Below are 10,601 nucleotides of genomic sequence, written 5' to 3'. Positions count from 1 at the left end.
CTTTCTTTCTCATTCATTTACTCATATGTCGCTGATTCATTCCCACTCGTTGTTAGACCATGGCGCGGACTTCTAGAGGACTAAATAAGCTATTCACAACTTAACTTCCAAACGAACCACTTTATGAGTAAATATTATAAAAATGACCTTCCTTTAATTAAAGAGATCTTCTTTTCTTATCTTATGTCTCTAATTCAAAAACGTAGCTCAGAGTGGCTATGACCAAGAGCAGGCCGATTTGATAAAAACTTAGCAACCACCAAAAAAATTATGTGTTTTATCTATTTATGCCTAGAATCGAGCACCTGCACCCCGAGGTCCTGGCCCAAGTGCCGGCCAACATCTTTGGTCGTCTCCAACCCAAATTGGCCATCTTCACTACGCCCAACTCCGAGTTCAACGTGTTGTTTCCCAATTTCGAGGGCCCCTTCCGTCATTGGGATCACAAGTTTGAATGGACTCGAGCTGAGTTTCGAGATTGGTGTCACGATATCACGGACACGTATCCAAATTACTCAGTTGTCTTCTCGGGTGTGGGCTTCGGCCACAGTGATTCGGCCTTGACCCTCGGACCTTGCAGTCAAATTGCGACCTTTGTCAGACAAGACTTTGAAGAAATGTCTCGAAACGGTCTATTCTTGGACCTTTCGGCCGAAGACGGCCTTCTCATAGATGATATTGCTCAGGCCAACCTCACTCAACCGATGCCCTACGAAGTGATCGAGAAAGAAACCTATGTGTTCAAAGCCGATAATCGAACCGTACACGAGAAGATCCTAGATGCTTGCCAGGGCCATTTCAACTCCGTAATGTACAATATAGACTACGCCTACGTCCGAATGGAAGAAAATGAAGGCAACCCGGACTTCGACCCCTATTTGTACACATTCAGCATTCAAAGCCTCATTGAAGCGTGCGACTTACAGCAAATGGAGGATATTAGCCCCGAGCTCGTCAAGTAAGTGCGATCAATGCGTATGAAAAATGGGACCCACACAACGGATCTGGGATCTTTCAATTTTTTCCATAGATCTTCATTAGTGTCAGAAGGATACCAAGTGGATAACGAATACACCGTCCAAGTGCGAAAAACCCCTTGGCCCGATTCTGACGAAAATGACGATGAAGACGATGAACTTGAGCAGCCGGAACCCAATGAAGGTACGTGATCACAAGCGAGGCAACGCAAAGTTCTTAGAATTGCGCTTGATCATCAGTCATGCACTAAAATATCCAGGAAGACTCATACTCGCCAGCCACGACTGTTTGATTCTCTCCTCTAGAGCAATTCCAAGATCCAGTGGAAATCGTTGAAGAGGAATCCTGGGACTGAGGCTATCTGGCCAGACATTTCCATCGTCGACGGAACACTCTGGCAGGATTCATCCATCCCCACCACTCGGCATCAAAAAAGGGCGCACACTCTCACGATCTGTTGACTTGAACCTGGCAATGACGTTAGTTCTTTTATTCTCGCTTTCCTCAATCCCCAATCCTACCTCAGTTGCATTCTCAAATACAAGTTCGAACGTACGGTACATGGTGGTAATACGCATGCAATTTTCTAATTGAATGACGTTCGAAATAGCAAATACTCGTTCGCTTTGCGCGCAGCAACCCACCAAGATCTTTACGTACTACCTGAACAGGATCTAGGACATGTCGTGGATATGTGCATGAACTAACTCGATTGCGTGTAAGCGGATCATGGATGGATGGATGGATGGATGGATGGATGGATGGATGGATGGATGTACGGATGTACGGATGGAGTTGCTGAGGAGGCTGGGAATAACGACGTCATGAGCCGAACTTGTTGGCGCGGGGGGCAAGCGATGCAGCTGGTTATCGTCACCGCAAAGGCGTGCGCTTGTTATTGAGAATCAATGGAGACACTGCGCACGGTTTTCTCCAGTCATATTCCTACGTTTTCTCCTTCGGTCCTTCCGTGCTTCCTCCTCCCTGATCCCCCAACTAAGTCAATCTCGAACTTACATGGGCACTTGAGAAGCAAGAAGCGAGAAGCGGGAAGCGAGAGGTGAGAAGCGAGCGAGTAGCTAGTTGAGCTCGAGTCAAGTCCAATCAAGGCACAGCATCGGATGGTGGATTGATGTATGGAATCACACATCACGCATAGTACATAGTATGTCGTTCGAAATGAGTGCATGCAAATAGACTCGTCGAAGAGAGGAGATATCTCGGCTTCTCCGACAAGAGCACGACGCCAGCCCCCTCCACTTCTCAGCGGTACTAAAGATTCTTGAAGTGGTACACTACGAACCAACAAATGAAGGGGGGATGGTCGGTTCGTTCACTCGTTCACTCCTCTATTGGGCGCCAATCGTACACGACATCCCACAAGTAGGGTTTGTATTTGACAGTTGAACCATGACGAAATCCGGGCAAATGTTTCAAGTCCAGCATGATACTGACTGCTCCGTGATCGTGCGTCGAAGATGAGCTTCCAAAACTTAGACAGTGTGGTCGAACCTATTTGTGCGAGCAAGCCGCCCTTGGGATCCACACCGCCGAAATGCGCCCTACCCTCGATTCTACTCCAGTCTCATCCGTTGATGATCACGCATGAACTCTCGGGGATTGAAGAAGAGCCACAGACCCCGATTGAGACGCCGAGTGCGTCCAAATTGGATATCTCGCTCAAGCGACCGTCCCTCTCGATTCTTCCGCCGGCGGAAGATGTGCGGTTTGAACTCATGTCAGATGATGATAGCGGTTCCACCACGGCCCCGGTCGTGGCTGGAGAGGGTTATTCCACTGCCATGCGTGGTCGGTTCTTTTCCTTTGGCAATGCCAACAACGCTCGACCGCATTTGGGTAGCACGGCTTCCACGGCCCGACGTCATCGATACTCCCGACAGCATACGGTAAGCGGGGGTGATTCGGTCTTGTCCCGGCTAGAGTTCGCCCCCATGTTCCATCGTGCCATATCCAGAACCTATACCTTGACGTCCAACGCCTCGTCGTCCATTCCGGTGGAGGAGTGGCGGCCCATCTTTGACAAACTAGACCGCGAATCCGACGGGATCGTGGACGGGAAAATCCCGATGAATAAATTCCGCAAGATCTTGGAGGACGACCCGATTTGGATGGAGACCGTGCCTGCCGATGTGCAGGAGAAGATCCTCAACACCGTGGACAAGAACAATGATGGTGTCATTGACTATGACGAGTTCATCGAGTTGGTGAAAGGTAACGAGTTCGGTTTCGGGCGGCATAAACGCCGTGCGTTTCGCGAGTTGCTCAAACAGACCGCGGAGTTCATAGTGCCCTACAAGTATTCGTATCAGAACCAGTATTCGTGTTCACCCCCACCCGTGTTTATGGTGGCCATCTCGTTGCTCCAAGTGATTATCTTCACGTACAACTCCGCAGTGATGTTCAAAGAAATCGGCTACATCGGTGTCAATGGGCCTGTGCCATATTGTTCGAATCTCATCTACAATCCGGACAAACGCCACCAAATCTGGCGATATATCACTTACATGTTCATTCATGCCGGCCTGTTTCATGTCAGCTTCAACGTTCTCGTTCAACTCGTATTAGGCATTCCCCTAGAAATGGTGCACGGTAAGATGTTCGCAAATCTGCTCTCATTTCATGAAAAAAAGACTGGGGTACATTATTTCCCTCCTATACTGGATACTATCTATCACAATCAAAGACCGGAAGCTACCAATGAAGCTTGGAAAAATGAGCACGATTGTATGGGCTTGACCCGAAAATCAAAATCAAACTAATCCCTGATGTCGTCTGATGTTTTTTTTTCTAAAAATTACCATCACAGGTTGGTGGCGAGTAATGTTGGTCTACGTTTCTGGAGTATTGGCGGGCTCTCTGTGGACCAGTGCGATTCGACCCAGTGTGTACCTGTCCGGAGCAAGTGGAGGCGTGTATGCCCTTATCACCGCCCATCTCGGGACGGTCATCATGAACTTCAGGTGAGTTGGAAGTGTTCATATAAAATGGTTGACATCTAGCTTATCATAGCATTTTTATTTATTTTTTTATGTTTAGAGAGATGACTTGTCCTTGGACCCGAATCTTTGTCGTCTGTATTGTCACCTTCACGGATGTTATCGTGTACATCTACGATACCTACATAGTAGGTCATGAGAATCCCATCAGTTATCCAGCCCACATCTCGGGTGCGGCCACGGGATTGTTGGTGGGCATCACTTGTCTCAAAAATCTCCAATGGGAGACACATGAGCGATACATCTGGGCATTCAGTGTGTTCACATTCCTCATCTTGATGTTGGTGGCCATTGTCTGGAATGTCGCTTTTCCCAGTCACTTTCCCGGATTGCCATTTCCCGTGCCTTGCGTGTCTGAACACGAGTTGTAGATGTATGATAGCAAAAAGAGTCTGTGTGCTTGATTTGTGAGTTTGCTCTTTTTCTATTTTAACGAGTCAACGAGCCAAACAGCCTCTATTGGAAATATTTGATTATCTCGAAAATAAAAGATTGGAGACCATGACGAAGACAATGCCGAGGACGAATAGAAGACAAAATAAGAATATTTGTCATGTGGAGGTTAAGCAATCCAGAACTCGATCCATGATCGTATCAATTTTCGCATGCTCGTCACTGCACATGGACAAGCACTAGTAAAGTTATAATGCAATTGAATATTTGGTTCCCGTACGCCTGACCAAAGTCTCACATGAGAGATAACAAAAGATACGTTCGTTCGCCCCCTACTCGTCATATCTTATCTTGTCGTTTTGCTGACTATGTCTGACCATCCATGGTCTGACTCATGTGCGTCCCTTCTCGGTTTTGCTAATTTGCGATAAGGCCGTCATTTCCAAATCGAAAACAACCTGATGCCACGTTGCCTCTTTTCTTAGTGACTTGAATATCGTCACCCTGGCATTGTGATGTCTGCCCTAAATGCCATTTGCAGCTGATATCCATTTAGTATTGCCAAATTTAGCCATGATCGGCCATTTATTTGACATCTAATTACGTCTATTTTGTTCCACTTCCATCAATTAAGTTTCCGATGAAGCTATTCAAGAAGCACACCATCTGATTCAACTCGAATATCCTTGTGAAATCACAGAGTTCAGGTAGACCACCACACTTGGTGAATGAAAACAGGAGCGAGCATCTTCCGAAAAAAAAACAAGGCCAAAATTGGTCTCTCAACCGTTGAAAATGACCCATCTTCCCTAATGGTAATCAAATACAATCCTGTCATTCCAAATTTAGGCCACTCGTCTCTTTTTCATTCCGGCAACACTGTCCGACCCGGGTTTGGTTCATCGTATTCCTCATCAGATTCGGCCGAATCGAGTCCCAAATCAGCCAATCCAGCGATATCTTGATCTCCTTCTGGAGTCATACTTACATCCGGAAAGAATCCCACACGCATCTAGCTAGCCATCTCTGAACCCGCCGGAGATATGCCCTTGATTCCCTAGATAAAGGCACACCGACATCAGACCTAATCGGATTGAAAGATGGCCCCAGCTCCGGGCGAATTGTTATTCTTTGACACGTTTTCCCACGAAATGGTCGAGCTCAATCTGGACCTGGTCCAGTTTCCACGGCCCGTTTTTGTAGAAGAAGTGCGGGTGATTCCCTTGGGGGCGCGAGTGGAGGCTAATTTTCCGGGGGGCGTGCGTCTTGGGGCCACTAATCCGACGCAATTCAAGTTGGAGTGCTTCGTCAACAATTTGCGGAACCCCGGGGCCGCCACATTCGAGACCGTGGGTACGCTCAACTTCAAGCACGATCATGAGATCCATCTCCATATGGAGAAGGTCATTCCTACCGATGGCCTGGTCCTCAGGGGCATGTACAACGCCATCACTCTAGCCGTTTACGGCACTTTATCCAATTCAACGGCCGAGCAGTTTGCTTTGGAAGCGGCGAATGCGGCGGCGGCCGCTTCAGCCGCGGCATTGGCGGCAGAAGCGGCCGCTGCTGCTGCTGTCGCGGCCCTGCCCGTCGGGGATTCGGGGACGGGCGAAGGTCGCTCGATTGTGTTAATGAACGGCAAAGGGGGCCGAAGGTCGTCTAGGTCACCGACTTCGTCTTCGGACAATGGCTTAGGGATCAAGATCCAGGACTCTCCGTCATCCAAGTATTCCACTCCACCACCCACGCAAGACAATCGTCACTCTCCAGTGTCCTCGAGTCATCCCGAACGAGTTGTTCCCATCCCCAAAGACGATATTTTGGATAATGTTTCGGATATTTCCGATGGCGATATCCCGGATTTAAATGATGACGAGCCCATGGAACCTGCCGATGAACCCGACAAAACTTCTTCAGCCGAGACGACCGCTCCACTTGTGACGGATACCCTTGCTAAACCCACACCCGATGAAGATACTAGTGGCGCCGTAGTGCCGGATGATGAGTTCATGGAAGCTATCTCGGATGATGAGGCCGAGTGGAGTGATGACGATATGACTGACTACGACTTTGGTGACTGGGAGGATCCCGTCAAGATTCACGATTGCTTCTCCGTCGAGCTATTCGACAATTACGTTTGTGCCCCCTCGATCGCTGACTCGGAGCTGGACAGCTTGTCTTTGAAAGTGAGCGAGTTGGGAGACATGGTGCTGGATCAGAAGTGGATCGATCATATTGATTCTTTGGTATTGGCTCTGGAACCGTGGAAGCATCGGGTTGATTTGCCTCAAGAGTTGTCAGACAAAGTGTGTGTGATCGCTCTGGATTGCGTCTCCTTAGACAAGGCTCAAAGTCATTCGTTACCCGCAGCCACTATTCGACACTTGAAATCCGGACTTAAATTCGTGAAGAAACTCTTCTCGCTCTCGTCTCAATGCGTTCAAGTTCTCGTTGAAGAGCGGCACATTCATGAGCAGCTCCGTACGATTCTATCCTCGGGAAACGTGTCCACCTCCATTAAGTATCGTGCCTTGGATCTCATGGACACCACATTAGACTGGGCAATAAAGGAGCCCCAAAAGACATCTCTGTATGAGTTCTGCTTAAGCCAATGTGAAAGCTCTAGTTTGAGGCTCAAACCCGTCTACGTAAGGCTCTTGAAACGTTACAATTTGAAGGAATCGCTTCAAAAATTACGGATATTGACCACGGCTATGATGTCGACTGGCGACGATGCCTCCAGTGGTGATGAGGGTGTGAGTGATCTCTTGCAGACCATCTGGAAGTTTTTCCGTGAGCTCTATCTTCATCGTGCTCAAGAGCAAATACAAACGGTGGGTTATCCGGGCTCCAATGAAGACCCTCCTTTGGATCAAATGCAACTTTGTTGCCAATCAGAGCAATTCTTGCAATGTCTTATTGTTCTGTTGAGCGATCCGGCCAGTTCCAACTTGGTGTTGGATTATTGCTTTCAAATCCTGGATCAGTTTGTGAATTCTCTTCCTGGCTTGTATTATCTCTCGAACGAGAAACAGGCTGTGCGTCAGTTGACCAAGCTATTGTTGGGCGGGGAATCTGTCAATGAAGGTGGGGTGGGGTCTGATGAATTGGGGCGGTCCGAGGAGTCTCAAATATCTTCGCTGGGTCAGAACATCGCCTTTGGAACTTATGGTCTTCAACAAAGCCTCAAACTGGTTTCCAATCGCGACCCCAGAGATATTTTAGAAACCATTCAGAATTTGCATGCACTCACATTTTCCAATGAGGGACAATTAGCGTTGGTCAAAGTGCTCTGCCTTCAAGAGGATCTCCAGTATGTTCTCGTCAACTTGGTTCGACTTCAAGAAAGTGAGGAAGATGTGGAGCAGGGTGCCATCAAAGGTTATGCCATGGATCTTTTGATTGTCCTATTTCGATACTCCGATGACATTGGCTCGATGCGTGGGATCACGAACAATATAGATTGGATTTCCGAAGAGGATTGGATTAGTGAAGAGAACTATGTGAATGAAATCCGGACAGAATTGAGTCTCTGGCTCAAGGCCACGAAGCTGGCCTTGGGCAGTGATTTCTCGGCCTTGGCCCTATCGATCGAAAAGAACCTCGAAAACACGAATCCAATCGCCATTGATCTGATTCAGGCCGTGCGAGCATTATCCATGAGTGCCAAACAATCCAGTCCCGAGGGAGATGTGAAACGTGAGGAGAATCTGCTACAGATGTTCAATAGTGGCGTGTGTGATCATTTTCTCACCATTCTTGGGAACATCAACGGCCACCATCAACAGCCGGATCTTCAAACGGCCACATTCTTAGGCCCAAGTGGGTTCCTTTTGGTTTCATTAATCAATAACATAATGGTGATTCTCCGCGAGATTTTGAACATTCGCATTGCCTCGCATGGATCGGGTTTCAAGGATACGAGTCTTCTAGCACCTTTGATGCGAATCTACGCACTTTTAAGTGTCGTTCCTGAACGAGCCCTGTGTAAACATCTCGCCGTGGAAGCATCCCGATTTGTCATAGAAACCTTGGGAATATTTACTGCCAATTTGGAGGACGGTGAAAACTCTTCAGTCGGCACTAGCATTTGGACCACGTTGCTCAAAGACCTGTTCTCATTCTCCATTGAGAGTGCCAATTCCTACCTCCCGGGGTTGGATATATTGTCTCACCTACTTCCATGTTCTTTTCCTGTGGCATTAGGCAGGCAAGCCCTACCACAAGATAGTGGGGATCAAGACAGGTTGAACAATGCCAAGAAGATATGGAGTGTCCATCTTCTGCTGGCTGAATCCGATTTTATGGCTTGGGCCAAACATGTCATGATGTGTTACCAGATGGTCTCGAACAAGTTGACGGAAGTGCTTGCCCAACTCATTGATCTGAGCCCAGCTATCGTTCAGCTATTGACCGCTGCCTATATTGACCTTGTATTGGAACTGGTCGAGGATCGCGAGTGGTCAGTTTTAGCAGTTGTCATGGCCTTGGGAGCCCGACTTTCCGCTTTGGTTAAGTTTAAGGTGGCCTTGTCTCGCCTTTTCTTAGAGGACAAAGGCAAAACGCTACTGGAGCGACTTAAGGACCTGACTTTGAGTAAAACGCTGAACTTGGCAGTTATGACTCAATTTGTGGAAATGATTCAGAATTTGTGTGACGAAAAGTACGGTTTCCATCCTTTACCCAATGAAACTCGAGACGATATGCTGGCCTCTCTCCAGGCCAGTCTTCCTCCTCAGAGTGTGCTATTGGAGTTCATCTTGTACCTGTGGCATTTGATGTCAAATGAGACTCACGTGGAGCTTCATGTTCCAGCTTTGAACATTTTGAGAGTGATCTGTCGGCACGACTTTGGATTCGCTTTAGTTCAGCACTGCCTCACCAAGATCTTGATCGCACCCTGTTTATCTGTGGTCAAGAGTGTAAGTGGTCCGGGGGATTTGGCCAAGAGCAAAATGAAAACTCTCTTGGCGTTTCTGGACTTGGTCACAACCCTGCCAACCGAGGAGACTGCCCCACTTCCAGCTTACAAAAGGACAAAATATTTCAAGGACGTGCATTTGCGAAAACTGTTTGGTGGGTCGTCTGAGGAAGCGAGTGATGCTATTCAAAAGGTTAAGAATGCACTAACCTTGGACGACAAACAAGATCTCAAAGATTCGAGCGATGATGTCACTGAGTTGCTCAAACGCCTCGATGAGCTCGACCACTCTGTTAAGAGTTGGGGCGATGGAAGCGACTTGAACGGTGAGATTGATAACCCAATCGCCAACTTGGAAGCTAGCTTTCCAACATTATCGGAATTGTTTGCCAATGCCAAAAAGTTGTCCCTTGAAGAGACCATTCTTCCGATGAATCCAAACGGAAAGGCCCTCTCAACTTCAAGTGTGGTCGAGACGTTGGATCTCATTGAGGTGACTGAAGTGGCTCTATGTAAGGAATTTGATCTCACGGAAGAGCTCAAGAAAGTGTGTTATGAGAAGAGTTTGGCCACGAACACCGACACCAAAGTGGTCAAGAAATCCGAGATTGAGCGAAAAGCCCTGCATAACAAAAGCCTCATTTCGAACTTCAAAACAGGCGGCCAAATCTCGATCCGGGGCCGAGTGTACAACCGTCTGGGCTCCAGACCCGATGGCTTCCGATCTCGTCCTGCCAATACTTCCCGCCCACCATCGCTTCACGTCGACGATTTCCTAGTGTTACAACAAAGAGGCCAACAACCCACCGGACCTACTGGATACAATAAACAATCTCTGTTAGCCGCCAAGGAGTTGTTCGCCGAGCGTGAGGCCCAGCATGCCAAATCCTCGGTGCCCGGATTCCGAGAGGCCACGAAAGAGCCGGTATATGATGGAGGGCGACCGGGTGGGGCTGGTGGAGGTGGTGGTTCTGGTGGAGTGGGCCGAAGGGGAGGAGGAAATGGAGGTCGCCCTAATGGTCCCAATGGACCTGGGGGAAGAGGACCTCGACCCTCTCGTGGATGGTCGCCCGGAGAAGGCGGCGGCGGCGGCGGCGATCGAAGACAAGGTAGAAGAGGCGGAGGCAATTGGTCCGGAGACCGGCGATCTTCTTTGAAGGAGCGAAGGAAGTTGGGCGGACGAGATGATCGAAATAAGATCCCACCTCGATCCATGAACCGATAAGAGGGGGTACGCGGCGCATTTAACTTGCAACTCAATAAATATCATTCATCCAATCCATCCGACTTTC

The 10,601-nt window shown here is 48.4% G+C and overlaps 3 protein-coding genes across 4 annotated transcripts in view; all 3 read left to right on the top strand.

The window, feature by feature from the left end:
• LOC131887716 (small RNA 2'-O-methyltransferase-like) overlaps positions 1-1,549 on the top strand; it is a 3,135-nt gene extending 1,586 nt beyond the window's left edge. For both annotated transcript variants that reach the window (XM_059236377.1, XM_059236378.1), the window contains exons 4-6: positions 296-958; positions 1,031-1,161; positions 1,284-1,549. In XM_059236377.1, the coding sequence (XP_059092360.1) occupies positions 296-958; positions 1,031-1,161; positions 1,284-1,333 (844 nt within the window). In that variant the 3' untranslated portion in view covers positions 1,334-1,549. The remainder of the gene's footprint in view (positions 1-295; positions 959-1,030; positions 1,162-1,283) is intronic.
• A 784-nt stretch (positions 1,550-2,333) lies between these two features.
• On the top strand, positions 2,334-4,509 carry LOC131887715 (rhomboid-related protein 2-like; the record flags this gene model as incomplete). The annotated part of the gene is given in 3 exon segments (XM_059236375.1): positions 2,334-3,588; positions 3,806-3,959; positions 4,036-4,509. Coding segments are annotated over 3 exon segments (1,617 nt in total). The 3' UTR covers positions 4,367-4,509.
• A 505-nt stretch (positions 4,510-5,014) lies between these two features.
• On the top strand, positions 5,015-10,587 carry LOC131887713 (protein virilizer-like). Its single transcript, XM_059236372.1, has one exon. It carries the CDS (start codon positions 5,489-5,491, stop codon positions 10,532-10,534), a length of 5,046 nt encoding a protein of 1,681 aa, XP_059092355.1. The 5' UTR covers positions 5,015-5,488; the 3' UTR covers positions 10,535-10,587.
• The last annotated feature ends 14 nt before the right edge of the window (positions 10,588-10,601 follow it).

Source organism: Tigriopus californicus, chromosome 10, assembly GCF_007210705.1.
Source record: "Tigriopus californicus strain San Diego chromosome 10, Tcal_SD_v2.1, whole genome shotgun sequence".
Taxonomy (NCBI): domain Eukaryota; kingdom Metazoa; phylum Arthropoda; class Copepoda; order Harpacticoida; family Harpacticidae; genus Tigriopus; species Tigriopus californicus.
Note: the sequence above shows the minus strand (reverse complement) of the source record. Positions and strands in the feature narration are given on the sequence as shown.